This window comes from Podarcis erhardii (genome assembly GCF_964252035.2).
Source record: "Podarcis erhardii genome assembly, chromosome: 17".
Classification (NCBI taxonomy): Eukaryota; Metazoa; Chordata; class Lepidosauria; order Squamata; family Lacertidae; genus Podarcis; species Podarcis erhardii.
Genome location: NC_138515.1, coordinates 12,265,654 through 12,282,316, shown reverse-complemented (window position 1 = coordinate 12,282,316; position 16,663 = coordinate 12,265,654). Strand labels below are relative to the sequence as shown.

At 48.4% G+C, this 16,663-nt stretch overlaps 1 protein-coding gene across 6 annotated transcripts; it reads left to right on the top strand.

The window, feature by feature from the left end:
* Nucleotides 1–3,522: 3,522 nt before the first annotated feature.
* LOC309332491 (SOSS complex subunit C) lies at nt 3,523–12,267 on the top strand. 6 transcript variants are annotated; one of them, XM_081845715.1, is made up of 7 exons: nt 3,541–3,643; nt 4,278–4,331; nt 5,623–5,694; nt 7,770–7,872; nt 9,628–9,687; nt 11,377–11,467; nt 11,977–12,267. In XM_081845715.1, exons 3-7 carry the CDS (start codon nt 5,670–5,672, stop codon nt 12,070–12,072), a joined length of 375 nt encoding a protein of 124 aa, XP_081701841.1. In that variant the 5' UTR covers nt 3,541–3,643; nt 4,278–4,331; nt 5,623–5,669; the 3' UTR covers nt 12,073–12,267. The 6 variants fall into 6 exon arrangements, with proteins under 6 accessions (XP_081701844.1, XP_081701841.1, XP_081701845.1 ...); XM_081845719.1 differs by having other exon boundaries at nt 3,542–3,643; nt 7,742–7,872; XM_081845716.1 differs by having other exon boundaries at nt 3,553–3,643; nt 4,278–4,299.
* The last annotated feature ends 4,396 nt before the right edge of the window (nt 12,268–16,663 follow it).

Genomic DNA, 16,663 nt, shown 5'->3' with positions numbered 1-16,663 from the left:
GCCCATATAGAGTCCTTACGTAGGTTCCCTATTGGTAGGAGAAAATAACAGGCCAACTAGAGAATATTGAGAAGCAAAACAGCTAGTAAGCTTGATCTTTATTGATCTGTTTCAACAGGGTCCTCACTCACCACACAAAGGAGGGAGGAGGACCCAGAACAATGGTGCGCAAGGCCTTATATAGACTTTTGAAATTGCCACCCTGTAGATCAGTGTTTCCCAACCGGTGTTCCGCGGCACACTAGTGTGCCGCAAGACGTTGCCTGGTGTGCCGTGGGAGGGAGGCGGGCGAGTCCGGCAGCGAGAGGCGGGGCGGCGGCGAGCACACGCGGGGCGGCGAGCGAGCTCCCTCCCAAATCCCATCGCCGCTCGCTTCGGCCGGCCGCCCCGTGCCGCCGCCCCAAGCCTCGCGCGCCCAGCGGGAGCTCCTGCCGGGCGCGCAAGGCTTGCAGACACTCGCCCGAAGCACGGGGAGCCCTCCGGAGGGCTCCTTGTGCTTCGGGCAACAGGCTGCCGCCCCAAGCCTTGCGCGCCTGGCGGGAGCTCCTGCCGGGCGCGCAAGGCTTGCAGACACTCGCCCGAAGCACGGGGAGCCCTCCGGAGGGCTCCCTGTGCTTCGGGCAACAGGCTGCCGCCCCAAGCCTTGCGCGCCTGGCGGGAGCTCCTGCCGGGCGCACAAGGCTTGCAGACACTCGCCCGAAGCACGGGGAGCCCTCCGGAGGGCTCCCTGTGCTTCGGGCAACAGGCTGCCGCCCCAAGCCTTGCGCGCCTGGCGGGAGCTCCTGCCGGGCGCGCAAGGCTTGCAGACACTCGCCCGAAGCACGGGGAGCCTTCCGGAGGGCTCCGCGTGCTTCGGGCAACAGGCTGCCGCCCCAAGCCTTGCGCGCCTGGCGGGAGCTCCTGCCGGGCGCGCAAGGCTTGCAGACACTCTCCCGAAGCACGGGGAGCCCTCCGGAGGGCTCCCCGTGCTTCGGGCAACAGGCTGCCGCCCCAAGCCTTGCGCGCCCAGCGGGAGCTCCTGCCGGGCGCGCAAGGCTTGCAAACACTTGCCCGAAGCACGGGGAGCCCTCCGGAGGGCTCCGCGTGCTTCGGGCAACAGGCTGCCGCCCCAAGCCTCGTGCGCCCAGCGGGAGCTCCTGCCAGGCGCGCAAGCCTTGCAGACACTCGCCCGAAGCACGGGGAGCCCTCCGGAGGGCTCCCTGTGCTTCGGGCAACAGGCTGCCGCCCCAAGCCTTGCGCGCCTGGCGGGAGCTCCCGCCGGGCGCGCAAGCCTTGCAGACACTCGCCCGAAGCACGGGGAGCCCTCCGGAGGGCTCCCTGTGCTTCGGGCAACAGGATGCCGCCCCAAGCCTTGCGCGCTGGGCGGGAGCTCCTGCCGGGCGCGCAAGGCTTGCGGAAAGCTTCCTGAAGCCTGGAGAGCAAGAGGGGTCAGTGCGCACCGATGCCTCTTGCTCTCCAGGCTTCAGCGAAAGCCTGCATTCGCCCCATAGGACGCACACACATTTCCCCTTTATTTTTGGAGGGGAAAAAGTGCGTCCTATGGGGCGAAAAATACGGTACTTTCTTTGTGTTTATTTGATGCCTATTAAAGAGAGTTACTTTATATATAGTCAATATAGGCACAGAGTTAATTTTTTAAACATTTTCTAATGGTGGTGTGCCTCGAGATTTTTTTCATGAAACAAGTGTGCCTTTGCCCAAAAAAGGTTGGGAAACACTGCTGTAGATCAAGACCACCTCCAGAGACATCATACATACATCACAAAAAAGGCGGTCTAAAACAGAAATTTGAATGTTGTTTTTCCTGTTTGCCAAGTTCTCTGATTGTCTTTCCTGATAGTCTGTCACCCATTAAAATGCTGATTACTCAATTCCTGAGACAATGGGAAGGCTCCCTGCCCCGCCCCCTCCTTGCAGGGAAAACATTTCATCAGTTTGGGAATCAAAATGGTTTCAGTTACAGATAGGTAGCCGTGTTGGTCTGCCATAGTCAAAACAAAACAAATTCCTTCCAGTAGCACCTTAAAGACCAACTAAGTCAGTTCTTGGTATGAGCTTTCGTGTGCATGCACACTTCTTCAGATACACTGAAACAGAAGTTTCCAGACCCTTCTATATAGTGAGAAGGTGGGGAGGGGTATTACTCAGAAGGGTGGTGGGAATGGGTGATTGGCAGATAGCTGTGATGAGCCTGTTGACGACTCTTAACGACTGCAATAGGTCTTACAGGAAAAAGCAAGGGGTGAAAAGGTGAAAAATGGCTTTGTCATGTAAAATTGCTTTTGTCATGGTTTCAGGTCACTCTTCCTGTGTTGCTCTATGTATGCACTTGGTTGGTACACTTATGAACATTACCATGTATCTAAGACCTCAAAATTCCTATCACAGCATCCACAAGAATGAGAGATATAGCATGAGAATAACAAGGTGGGTTTGGAAACAACAGAAAGCACCAACAGTAGAAGAATGGCGGCAGAAGGTAATGGAATATGCAGAAATAGCTAGGTTAACCCGGGAAATTTGACAACAGGGCGATGAAACATTTCAAAAAGAATGGGGAAAATTTATGTCATACATAGGAAGTATAAGGTGGAATAGTGAAACCAGTAAAGGTAAAGGGACCCCTGACCATTAGGTCCAGTCGTGGCCGACTCTGGGGTTGCGGCGCTCATTTCGCTTTATTGACCGAGGGAGCCGGTGTACAGCTTCCGGGTCATGTGGCCAGCAGGACTAAGCCGCTTCTGGCGAACCAGAGCAGCGCACGGAAACGCCGTTTACCTTCCCACTGGAGTGGTACCTATTTATCTACTTGCACTTTGACGTGCTTTCGAAATGCTAGGTTGGCAGGAGCAGGGGCCGAGCAACGGAAGCTCACCCCGTCACAGGGATTCAAACCGTGACCTTCTGATTGGCAAGCCCTAGGCTCTCTGGTTTAACCCACAGCGCCACCCGTGTCCCTAGTGAAACTAGTAGAACTGAAATAAACCTCATAATACAAAATACAAAGAAAATTTCTGGATAAAGAAAATAAGAAAAAGTAAAATGTACAATGTGATCAATGTAACCAATGGTAGTTGTAATTGAATATAGGCAGACAATAAGAACTGTATAAACAGGAGGATTTATTTGACAATAGACACTCGATGGACAAATACGAAAGAAGAACAATAATATACAAAAGGGATGAAGACAATGCAAAAAAGTTAGATGTGATATAAAAGGCCAGAATAGGGAAGGAGGGAAGTCGGCTCTGAGGAGCAGGTGTAAATGTGAAATGTAATACAATATGTGTATGTGGAGTGTGCAAATGAAAACCAATAAAGAATATTATGGGGGGGAGAATAACAAGGTGGGGGTTTTTTAGACGCTGACCACTGAAGAGACACTCGGAATACTAATACTTTTCGCAGGCGCCCCCGCAGACTACCCGCTTCCTTGGGCGGCGCCTTTGGAACTCCCTGCCACTGGAGACCCAGCTGGCTAAGCCTTCGCTAAGCGGAAGCTCCAGCTCATCCCGGAAGCTGCACGCTGCGTGTCACTCTACACTTTTCTGAGTCAGGGGTGGTCGGGGAAGTGAAGGCGGGGCTTATTTCCTGGCCCCGCCTTGTTAACGCGGCGCGCGTGACAATGAAGTCGGGAGCAGGTGAGCGGGGAAGAAATAGCCCCTAAAACGGGGAGGACTCTGGGCAGCCAATGGGGGGGCGGGAGAGTCCATCTGGACAGCCAATGGGGGAGGGGCGGGAGAGTCCATTCGTCCAACCAAAGGGGGAGGGAAAGTCCATCTGGGCAGCCAAAGGGGGAGGGTGGTAGAGTTCATTTGTCCAACGAAAGGGGAGCGGGAGAGACCATTTGTACAGTCAAAGGGGGAGTGGCAGATTCTTATCTCTAGAGCCAAAGGAGGTTTGGGAAAGTCCATCTAGACAGCCAAAGGAGGGCGGGAGAGTCCATCTGAACAGCCAAAGGGGTAGCTGCAGAGTCTTATCTGTAGATCCAAAGGATGTTTGGAAGAGCCCACGTGAACAGCCAAAGGGGGGGCTGGAGAATCCATCTGGATAGCCAAAGGGGGATCAGCAGAGTATTCTCTCTAGAGCCAAAGGAGGTTTGGGAGAGTCTACCTGGACAGCCAAGGGGGGGGGGCGGCAGAGTCCATCTGGGCAGCTAAAGGGGGTGGCGTGAGGGAAACAGGGAGCAGTCCACCGGCAAGGAGGATGTGGGTGAATGGGGACTGTGTCCATTGCCAGGTGCTTGGAGCTGTTTATTTTTATGCTTTCACTTAGGGACTCCACCCACCTGCTGGAGGTGAGCCGAAAGCAGCAACCGCAATGCTAACTGTAAGATTCCCCTTCAAGGATTCCCAACTCCAGGCACCCTCAAGACAGCTTGCACTACAGTTTCTATCAGTTGCTGGTGCTGATGGGAGTTGTAGTCCGAAAAGTGAACCATGGAACAAAATTCCCTCCAACGTTTCTCCAATGAAAAGAGGGATGTCCTATTCCGTAATCAATACTTCTATTACTTATACCTCGTCCTTCCGACGGAGCTGCCCCAGCCACTCTGGGCGGCTTCCAACATATATAGGTAAAGGTAAAGGGACCCCTGGCTATTGGGTCAAGTCGTGGCTGACTCTGGAGTTGTGGCGCTCATCTCGCTTTATTGGCCGAGGGAGCCGGCGTGCAGCTTCCGGGTCATGTGGCCAGCAGGACTAAGCCGCTTCTGGCGAACCAGAGCAGCGCACGGAAACGCCATGCAACGGGAGCTCACCCTGTCGTGGGGATTCGAACCGCCGACCTTCTGATCGATAAGTCCTAGGCTCTGTGGTTTAAACCACAGCGCCACCCACATCCCTCCAACATACATAAAAACATAATAAAACATTGAACATTTGAAAAACTCTGGCTGCTTCCAGATGATTGAATAGCTCCATACCCTCCAGTATTTCCCTGAGGAAAATAGGGATGTCCTACAGTTTTGCAGGGGACGCGGGTGGCACTGTGGGTTAAACCACAGAGCCTAGGGCTTGCTGATCAGAAGGTCGGCGGTTCGAATCCCTGTGACGGGGTGAGCTCCCGTTGCTCAGTCCCTGCTCCTGCCAACCTAGCAGTTTGGAAGCGCGTCAAAGTGCAAGTAGATAAATAGGTACCGTTCCGGCGGGAAGGTAAACGGTGTTTCCGTGCGCTGCTCTGGTTCGCCAGAAGCGGCTTAGTCATGGTAGCCACATGACCCGGAAGCTGTGCGCTGGCTCCCTCGGCCAATAAAGCGAGATGAGCGCCTCAACCCCAGAGTCGGCCACGACTGGACCTAATGGTCAGGGGTCCCTTTACCTTACTACAGTTTTGCAGGACATTCCAGGATCAGAAAGCGGGACGGCTTCTGTAAATCCGGGACTGTCCCTGGAAAACCAATCCAAACCAAGTGTAGTTGTTCCAATAAGGGGGTCACATGTACCCAGTAGGTGGCCTCAGTTCACACCATCTTTACGTATAGCATACCTGCTACTCATCATTTTCACAAGCATTTTGCAAAATGTGTTGCTATTGCATCCTGCAACCTGAATATTAATGTACAATTGTATTAGTAGTGAGCCTTTTATGTTCACGTGTTCATTTATATTCTTTTTGGTAGCTCATCCCATAACTACGTTGTAGCCAATTAAGGCGGAAACTAGCAAGATGGCATCAAATCCTCCTGCGCAAGGTAAACGTTACGTCTGGTAATCTTCGCTTCTATCTGCATGGTTACGTTATAATAAAATTTTAAGGTGCACACACTCCGCAAAAACCCTTCACCCTTCAAAATTTAGGAAATATTCCCTGAGACTTCATTTGAGTACACAGAACAATCCCAAAGCCATACCTCCTCTCATCTTGGAAAACCTTTCCCAATAGTTCTTTCACTTGCAAGTCCTTCAAATCGAATGCAGTGGTACCTTGGTAGTCGAACGCCTTAGTTTTCGAACAAATCAGCTCCCAAAAGTCGCAGACCCGGAAGTGAGTGTTCCAGTTTGCAAATTTTCCTGGAAGCCGAATGTCCTAATGCAGCTTCCGATTGGCTGCAGGAAGTTCTTGCAGCCAATCAGAAGCCATGCCTTGGTTTTCGAACCATTTTGGGAGTCGGATGGATTCCCAGAGCGGATTAAATTAGAGAACAACAGTACGACTGTGTTTGTTAAAGGCAAAACAGACCTGTCAGAGGAGCATTTTCTGTGTGTCAGTGGGTACTTGCCATTTCAAAAGAATGACCCAGACTAGCCAGGAAACCACAACCAGCAAACATTGGATATCTTGACAGGCAGGAGACAAGCTACACTCTCAATTTTTTTTGTTGTAGATCACCTCTTTCTGTGACGGCTTGTGTGATGCCTTTGGGTGGTTTTGGGCTAAGGAGTTTGGCAATTTTTAAATTCTTAGACACCTTTGTTCTGAATCCTTGCCTCCTTACAAGGGGCAGGGGACTCTTTTGCAACAGAAAAATAAAGATCTGTCTTGCTTCGACCTGTTCCAGACTCCATCCACTTTTCTTTGACCAGTAACTGACTTAGGGGGTCACTAGATCCCTTGGTGGAGAGTTGGGCTATAAAAGCCAACCCCAATTTTTTCTACAACAGATAGTACTACAAATTCTCTTGTGGTTCCATTTTAGAACTGAGTACCTGGGGTACATCTTTTTCTTAATTAGTATGCAAACACTGAAAAACAAAAACATCCATATTATGGAGTTTCTTTTTTCTTTTTTAACAAAGATTTTTTTTTTTACCTGCAATGTGTTGGCAGTACTAACCTTGACACCTAGTAGCTCTGGACTCAAATGTAAACATTCTTAGACGCTGAACTTAATGAGGCTTGCTTCTGAGTACACATACGTATAGAATTGCACTGTAATTCAGTTTAATTGAAACAGAAGACCCAGGAAGAAGCAGCCATTCCAATCCATTCTAGCATGTTGTTGTTATTACTATAAATTTATTTATTTATTTATTCATTCATTCATTCATACCCTGCCCTCCCCGGCCAAAACCGGGCTCAGGGCAGCTAACACCGAATAGAAATACAGTAAAAACATTTTTTAAAAAACAAAAGCCCAAACCAACAGTTGATTAAAATATAAGTTAGAATGCAGCTTAAAATGCAGCCTCATTTTAGTGCTAGCCTATAGATCAAAGCCATAAGAGGAGAAAATGTCAAATATTCACCGGGACCAACTATCCACGCTGGTCCTACATGGGCCAGGAAAAAGAGCCGAGGGAAAATTTATATACAGTTTTATGCCTCACCTTCTCCCCAGACAGGACTACAAGCAGCTTATAAATAAACATAAGAACTGCTAAAAGCATAGGGAAAGCGATAATAATAAAAACCAATTAAACATTGTTAGATTTAAAGCTAGATGCATATATAAAATCTATTTTATATTTGTATACAAATAATTACAATAAAAACAACACAGCACCAGCCCTTTCAGTACAAACTCTAATACAGTGGTGCCTTGGCTCCCAAACAAATCGGCTCCTGAATGATCAAAACCCGGAAGTGAATGTTCCGGTTTTCGAATGATTTCTGGAAGTCCAACGTCCGGTGCAACTTCCGATTGGCTGCCGGATGCTCCTGTAGTCAATCGGAAGCCACACCTTGGTTTTTGAACGGTTCCAGGAGTCGAACAGATTCCCAGAATGCATTCTGTTTGAGAACCAAGGTACCACTGTACTCTTTATCATTCACTTTGGAGAGCTTGAAGTAGTGCATAGACTTTTCCATTCTTCTCACTCCTGCCAGGGTTTCAGAATAAAAACAGGGTTGCGATTTTGGCAGAGCTAGATAAGGAGAAGAGGAAGCTGCTGATGCAAAACCAGTCTTCTGCAAATCACCCTGGAGCCAGGTACAGTAAGTTTAGAGACCTGCCTTTTTGTTTCAGTTGTGTTCTCTGATCAAAGAGGAAAGCCAAGTGACGCTTTCTCTTGCATGCCAAGGCCCCGTGCCTTGTAGTTCCCCATTGATTAATAAACACACCAACACGAGTGTTTTGGATTATGGGCTAAAACAAGCCACAACTTTATTGCTTACAGATGTGAGCTGTTTGGCTTGGGCGTTGGGCGAAACCAGGCTATATCTTGACACCCGCCCACCTGCGGGGAGTCTAAAGGTAAAGGGACCCCTGACCATTAGGTCCAGTCGTGGCCGACACTGGGGTTACGGTGCTCATCTCGCTTTATTGGCCGAGGGAGCCGGCGTACAGCTTCCGGGTCATGTGGCCAGCATGACTAAGCCGCTTCTGGTGAACCAGAGCAGCACACGGAAATGCCGTTTACCTTCCCGCCAGAGCAAGACCAATTTATCTACTTGCACTTCGTGCTTTCGAACTGCTAGGTTGGCAGGAGCAGGGACCGAGCAACGGGAGCTTACCCCGTCGCGAGGATTCGAACCGCCGACCTTCTGATCGGCAAGTCCTAGGCTCTGTGGTTTAACCTACAGCGCCACCCGCATCCCTTGCAGGGAGTCTAACTAAGGGTAAACCACCAGAACGGGGAGCCCTATGACTTACATCAAATAAGGGCAGTCCGAGGGGTCCCTGTTGGGTTAGTGGCATGGCCCTAGCCCATGGGTAGGCAAACTAAAACCCAGGGGCGAGATCCGGCCCAATCACCTTCTAAATCCGTCCAGCGGATGGTCTGGGAATCAGTGTGTTTTTACATGAGTAGAACGTGTCCTTTTATTTAAAATTCTTCTCTGGGTTATTTGTGGGGCCTGCCTGGTGTTAGGAATTCATTCATTATTATGTTTTCAAAATATAGTCCGGCCCCCCACAAGGTCTGAGGGACAGTGGACCGGCCCCCTGCTGAAAATTTTTGCTGACCCCTGCCCTAGCCCATGCCCACACTTTGGACAGAATCCACACCTCCAGATCCTTTTAGCAGGATACCCTTATCCAGGAGTATCCTCCATTAAACAAGGGTCCTTGCAGGTCCGAGCAGTTCTGGAGTGGAGGCAAGAGAGAGAAACCCCTGGCCGCGCCGCGATGTCAGTTACCCCGTGGCCATGCCCCCCATCAGCATAGATTGGCCAGGTGGGGGTGATACAGCCAGGGCTGGTGCGGAGAGGGCGACAATCTCCCGCCCCCTAGCCGGGTCACTACAAGGGCCCGGATACGCAGCCGCAATGCCGCCAACCAAGAAGGTGAATAGACCTATCAGCAACACGTACTTCTAATGGAAACAGTTCATAACCATCAGAGTTGTGTGCCAATTGTTCCAAGCAGCCAGCTGTAAGAAAGTTTCCATCTTTGCTCATTCCCTCCAGAGAGGGGAAATTTCAGTTCACCTTTTAAAAAACAAAAAGTTAACTTTTTAATGTTTTGTATTTTCACCCACTTCTCCACCAAAATTCCGCTTCCCCCGTGTTGAACCTTATCATTGTTTTCGTATTAAGATTTGAGAGTTCTATGAATCTGCTGAAATGTAAAGCTGCCCCTGAATTGAAAAAACAAAACAAAATCCTCTTCCATGTGTTTAGCGTAGAACTTGACTTATTGCTCATGGTGGAGTTGTAGTAGTATTTTCGCGTACTGTAACTTGTTGGCTACGAAGAGGCATTGTCTCAGCGCAATCTCAATGGGAAACTCTTTTCCTGCATACAGAGTTCTGCAGCCACTCTACCAAACATATGAACTCCCCATCATGAAGACTATGGACCCCTGGTTAGTAGCGCTGTTTTATTCAGGTATCACTTAGGCAAGTTATTGGGGGGCACCGGTGAGAGAGCAAAATGTGCCGGGGTCCCTTTTCCTTCTACTGCATGCCTTCCGGTCGACTTCTTTTTGACTTACACTTGGGTTTCCTTCCTATTTGATTTCACCTGCCATTGCTGGAGTGAATGTTTCTGAGCAGAAATGTCCTTCTGGCACCAGTATTCAAAAGTAGCCAGGCGCATTTTGCACCTGACTGTTAAGTCACTTGCAGCCCAGTGAAAATGCCCGGGGGCCAGGATGACTCCTGACATCTCTGCCATCTGGAGGTGTCTGCCTGCGGATCCTTGGATCTGGACCGTTTTCACACACTAATACCCCATCCTGTAGATTTCTATCCATTATATTTTATCTGCACAATCAGAAAGAATTTCTGGAACCATAATAATAATAATAAGTAATAATAATAATTTATTATTTGTACTCCGCCCATCTGGCTGGGTTTCCCCAGCCACTCTGGGCGGCTTCCACAGGGACCCAAAATACACAAAAATGTCACACATTAAAAATTTCCCTGAACGGGGCTGCCTTAAGATGTCTTCTGAATGTCAGGTAGTTGTTTATCGCTTTGACATCTGATGGGAGGGCGTTCCACAGGACAGGCGCCACTACCGAGAAGGCCCTCTGCCTGGTTCCCTGCAGCTTTGCTTCTCGCAATGAGGGAACCGCCAGAAGACCCTCGGTGCTGGACGTCAGCGTCCGGGCAGAACGATGGGGGTGGAGACACTCCTTCAGGTATACTAGGCCGAGGCCGTTTAGGGCTTTAAAGGTCAACACCCACACTTTGAATTGTGCTTGGAAACGTACTGGGAGCCAATGTAGGTCTTTCAAGACCAGTGTGGTCTCGGCGGCCGCCCCCAGTCACCAGTCTAGCTGCCGCATTTTCGGTGCAGCCTGAGCAGGGGCCAAGAACATTATACCCTAGAGTTACATACCGCTCTGGATACATAACTTTCGGGTTACGAACGCGGCAACCCTGGCAGTGTATACTTCCGGGTTTCGCCGCATGCGTAGAAGCGCTCTGCGTGCCGCGCACGTGCACAAAAATTTCACCTCCAGTTACAGACTTTTCAGGTTAAGTACGGATCCCCAGAACGAATTTAATTCGTATCCGGAGGGTCCACTGTAGCGAATTGTTGTAGCTTGTCTTCACTTCTCCCACTGTTGTGACTGGCCCGTGTCACCATTAAGAAAAAGAGGCAGGAATAGGCCAATATATATTATGTGGACTGTCCCTTGATGAAGTGACTTTTCTTCTTTAGCTTCTCAAAACTCTTAACCTAGCTTAAGATTTTCATCTGAACTGGCCAGATCTTTAACTGAGACTCAATCACGTTAGAGCTGTCTTGCCCCAAAATGGCAACTAGACATTCTATTGGGTGACTGTAACCTTGGTTGAAGGAGTCTTTTGGTGCCTAGCTTATATATCTGAGTTTCTAACTCTGTCTGGCACATGAAAATTACTCACTTTGCATGTCAGATTTGCCCAAAATTCCAAGTCTTGTATTTAAAGTAACGACATGGAACCTCTTGACTCCGAAACACCCACCCTGGCCATGGCAAGCCTCTACCTTGATGCTGTGCTGATGGCTGCCTTCCCTGGATTTGTGTGACATGTCAATTTCTTGTCATTGCTCGCAGCATCTCTCTCGCCAGATCTTCCCTTAACAAGGACTTTCGTGATCATGCTGAACTACAGCACATCGCTGCACAGCAGAAGGCTGCTCTACAGGTGAGTTGTCCTGACCAAAGCATATCCAAATGGGCCATTTTGCAAGTTTCCCTGGGCCTTTTTGTTTTGGTGCCTCGGAGACTATAGCTCCTAAGAATCCCCCACCCATCTCAGACGTTGGGGACGAAAGCTAACGTGCATCACAAAAGCTTAAGATGTGCACAGTGATGACAAAGTTTAAAATTCTGAGAGTGTCTTCTGATTTGGGAAGTGGCTTTGGTCATGTCACGTTCTGTATTATCTCAACTTTTAGCCCCGTTTTAAACACTGGGGACAAAACCTTGGGAAGAATGAGCTAGATGTGAGGATGGACATTGTAGTTTGGCAATATGGAAGGCCGGGGTTCCCCACACCTGGGTCAAAGCAACTGAACTACTAGCAGGACTGAAATGTGGCAAAGAACAGATATTCCTTCCAAATCTGATGTTCTTAAGCACTCACTCATGCTTGCATGATGGTGGAGAGACTTGGCTTCCATTGAAAATGTGTCCTTTACGTTCCTGTCGCAGCATGCTCATGCACATTCCTCAGGATACTTCATAACCCAAGACTCTGCCTTTGGAAACCTTATTCTTCCTGTGTTGCCACGGCTTGATTTAGAGTGAGGAACCATCCTTGGGACGAAGAGCATCTGTGTTTCTCCAGTCCTGCAGCTGCTCCCTTGCCAAACTTTGCTTCTGGTTTATGAAAGCAAGAGGACTCAAAAATGAATGTTGTTGTTGGAGTTTGTTCACCGTAATGGCTTTCCATTTTGGATTCAGGTATTTTGTCTTCAGCGAATGTTAAACTTCTTAAAACAAGTTCTAAGGTGTCCTGTTCTTTTCTTTCTATGTGGCCAAATTCCCCACAATGGCGCCAGGGGAGGAAGAGCTGGCTACTTGGTCTTCCCTGACCACGAACAACACTGCCCTGCCCTAGACAGAGGGAAGGGGGCAGAGGTGGCTACTGCTACTTGCAATTTCTCTTGGTAGCACTGTGGGGCCATTCCTCCTTGCACAGTACCCAGAGCGAGAGAACAAATGAGAGGAACTGAGAGTAGCTACAGTTTTCTCTTGCTCGCTCTGCCTTGCGTGTCAAGACCCCACAGCCACCCCTTCGTTGGGAAATAACTCACACAAGGACACAGGTATTAGGTTTATGTTATCAGACAAATTTGGCCACAACTTTATTGAATTACAGAATGTGAGCGGTATTGGCTTAGGCATTGATTGAACCCGACTGTATCTGACTCCTGCCCGCTGCGCAGGAAGTCCGGTAAGGGTAAACCACCGGTAGGGGGAGCCCTGTCGATGCTCCCCCTGGTGTTCCCGCTGGGGTCGTGTCTGTTGGAAAAACGTCCGGGAAGGCCGCCATCTTCCCAATACACTGGGATGTCTCTCCGGTGGTCACCCTCTGGCTGTAAATCTTCCTCAGTCCAGAGAGACCGGTGATAAACGACCTCTCACTCCTGAGAGGAGCACGCTCGTCTTCTGGCATCTCATTGCGGAAGAAAGAGACAATCAGTAGCTATAAACTACTTTATTTACAGTCCATATAAACAGAGAACCCACCAGCATGTCTGCTGTCTCTCAGCAGCAGTACAGAACAACATCTCACACAGAAGTGAAAGTAACTTCTATCACAGTACCCAACGGTACTGAGACTTCCTCAGACACTCACATGATATAAACAACCATAGTGCTACTTGCTGAGCAGCTGGTGAGATAAAAATCCTAACAGTGTCATGGCCCTAGCCCCCGACCCAGGCTTCGGACAAGATCAACACCCCTGGATTCCTCTAACCCTTAAGCTTGGAGGGGCAGGTGATGGCCACACCTCCCCTCCTCCACACAAGGACAAACAATGCCTAACCGCAACCCTAACAAAGTTGTGCAATTGCTACGAGGTAGGCGAAAACCAAGTGGCCAGTGCCAATTTGCCAAATGGAAAAATTCCTACCAGGTCCCTTGGACAACCAAGGCGACCAACCAAAGTCCATAGCAAGGCCAGTGCCTAATCTGCAAATAGGGAGGGAGGGAGGGTGGGTGATTGAGGAAGCGAGCCAAAGAGGAAGTCCTCCGGCTCGCTCCTCGGTTGAAACTGTCCCAGTCATCCCCCCCCCCCAGCGGATTGATTGGCCGGGCTCTGACGTGTATGTGATAAAGGGGAACCACACTGGGGTGAAGGCACCCTTCTTTGCTCTCCCCCACATAACTAGCTGCTAAATGACCACCGGCACAACACACACATTACATTCCAGTGTAGCAGCGCCGGGCTCCCGGTGTCATTTTGCAACACCAGCACCATGTCAGCACATTCAATGGGCTACATCCTACTCTGAATGCTGTTTTGGTGGCTTTGGTGGGGTAAGGTGTCCGGTGCAACTTATTCCTGGCCAGTTGATGCCGTGGCATTTCGACAGAGGTCAGTCGACGATGTCAAAGAGCCCCTGTGTAAAGTATGCATAAAAACACTATTGAGAAAGTGTTACGGACAGGGCCGGATTTTGGTTTGATGAGGCCCTCAGCTACTGAAGGTAATGGGGCCCTTTCTATGTCCAGCTGTCCTTTGCCAACAACAAATTCTTTTTTTGTGTGTTGAATATATGCTATATGGTGATTTATGGACCTCATAGGTATCTCAAGCCATTTGCACATGCAGAATGTAGGCACCCTATATGTAGAAATGAGCAAACCAGGGATACTTTAGGGAGCAGGCTAGTAGGCAGGGCCCATGACTTACATCACAGGAGCCTACAAAACACCATTGTTGTATGTAGGTTTTGTTTTATTTGTTTTTTATCTTATATTTTGGAAATGTACATCCACAGGTCTTTTCCCTTTAATTTTTTTGGGGGCCCCCAAGAGAGTGGGCCCCTAAGCTAGAGCTTGTTTAGTTGATACGTAAATCCAGCATTGGTTAAGGACAACATTCAAATTGCTTTACGAACTGTTATCTGTAAATAATTTTCTATTAGATCTACCAAAGAATAAAATCAAATCAGGATTAAGAAGAAGAGGAGTTTGGATTTGATATCCCGCTTTGTCACTACCGGAAGGAGTCTCAAAGCGGCTAGCAATCTCCTTTCCCTTCCTCCCCCACAACAAACACTCTGAGGTGAGTGGGGCTGAGAGACTTCAGAGAAGTGTGACTGGCCCAAGGTCACCCAGCAGCTGCATGTGGAGGAGCAGGGAAGTGAACCCAGTTCACCAGATTACGAGTCCACCGCTCTTAACCACTACACCATTTCTTCATCCACGCTGGCTGTCTCAGGATGGAGGGGATATGTGCTGTGTCCCATTGGGGTACTGGTGGTGGAAACAACAACAACAACAACAACAACATATTTATACCCCGCCCTTCCCGGTTCAGAAAACCGGGCTCAGGGTGGCTAACAACAAATTTAAAACACTTAATTGATGCTACAAAAAAACAGCATAAAATACGGTATAAAACATGAATAACAATAAAGTAAAAAATCAATTTAGGAGGGAAATCCATCCAATAAACATTAGATGATCACCAGGGCTAGCTGGCTAAATTAGTCCTGTTTGGGCCAGCGAGGAGACCAGGGGAGAATTAGCTGTGGGGTCTGAGAGTGGGTAATCTTCATAAAAGGGGAGGGGGAGGGAAGAGAAGAGAAGGGAAATAAAAGATCAGGCTGAATTCAAATTAAAGGCCAGGTGGAATAGCTCTGTCTTACAGGCCTGACGGAAGGAGGTTAAATCCTGAAGGGCCCTGGTCTCATGGGACAGAGCATTCCACCAGGTCGGAGCCATCACTGAAAAGGCCCTGTGGGGAGCGAGGGGGACAAAATGGGAGATCAAGGAGGATCAGTTGGGGGTGGGAGTGAGCAACGTCCCTATTTTCATCTGAGGAATGTTGAAGGGTAGGCATTATAGACCAGTAAGCAGTCAATTATTTTATTATTTGGGAAGGGGCATGTATTTTATTTAGATACTTTTCCAGGCACCCAAAGGTCTTGTGGTAGAGCTAGGCTGCATGCATGCTTTTTTTAAAATGTGAAAAATATTTCAAGGATAATGGTTATTTAGTTCTTAAAAGAAGCGTGTTGTGTTATCACTTTGTTTTCTGAGAGGAGTTAATGGCCTTCAAGGTTTGGTTAACTTGTTAATAACGACATTTGAATGGTTTTTGCCAACTCAGTCACACCCTTACAAAAGCAACAATTACTTCTTTGGTATGTGTTTTTTTAAAAGTATCTTAAGCAGAACTAAAAGTAGTAGATGCAATTTTTTTTTTCATGGAAGTCATCTGACTGTGGAATCAGTGGTGAGCTTGTGTGCTTTTTTATATAACTCAATTTAGTCACAAACGTAAGACAGCGTGAGAAATCATATTCTTATGATCCCATCAAAATGTGATAACCCTGTATCTCAGAAAAGGTTGGTTTTTTCCAGTTGCAGCTACAGCAACTTCAAATAATCATGAAATTCTAAGGGTTTGGAGGTCATATAAAAGCAATAAAAAGGAGAAGCAAAACATCAGCAGCCATCAGATTATACAGTTTTAAACTTTATTTCCAAGGCATTTCAGTGACTAGTGCTTAAAACTTCCATGTTATCTCTTATAATGCATAACTGAAGAGTGAGGGAGGGGTTTATCCACTTCATGCTAAAGAGAGCGTCAAATTATCTCTTTAATTCAGATCTGTGGACCTAACCTATAAAAATTAGCACCATAGGAAACCCTCATAATCCCATAATTAAAAAACAGGGGAAACCCAAAACTGCCAGTGATATTAAAGGTGTGTCTGAACCAAAACACGGCGTAGCCTTTCAATTGTAGCATTTAATTAAGTACGTCTGATTCTGCATTTCTAGCTTGTTTTGAGCTTCCTCTGACTCTTCCGATTTGCGTCAAGAAATACCGGATCTGTTTGACGGCAAACCACTGGAACTATACAGTGGTGCCCCGCAAGACGAACACCTCGCAAGACGGAAAACCCGCTAGACGAAAGGGTTTTCCGTTTTGGAGGCGCTTCGCAAAACGAATTTCCTTATGGGGTTGCTTCGCAAGACAAAAATGTCTTGCGAGTTCCTGCGGGGTTTTTTCACTTTTTTCGCCCTTTTCCTAAGCGCTAAGCCACTTAACAGCTGATCTGCTGATAAGCCGCTTCTCAGCTGATCGCTAAAAGCCGCTAGACCGCTAATAGCGCTAATCCGCTAAGCTGTCAATGGGCTTGCTTCGCAAGAT

What these genes read in the sequence shown, in the direction of transcription:
- LOC309332491 (XM_081845715.1), top strand. Translation starts at nt 5,670, where the DNA reads ATGGCATCAAATCCTCCTGCGCAAG. An exon ending in ATCAAATCCTCCTGCGCAAG is followed by an intron (nt 5,695 to 7,769) that starts GTAAACGTTACG and finishes CACTCCTGCCAG; the next exon opens with GGTTTCAGAATAAAAACAGG. An exon ending in AGCAGAAGGCTGCTCTACAG is followed by an intron (nt 11,468 to 11,976) that starts GTGAGTTGTCCT and finishes TTCCTGTCGCAG; the next exon opens with CATGCTCATGCACATTCCTC.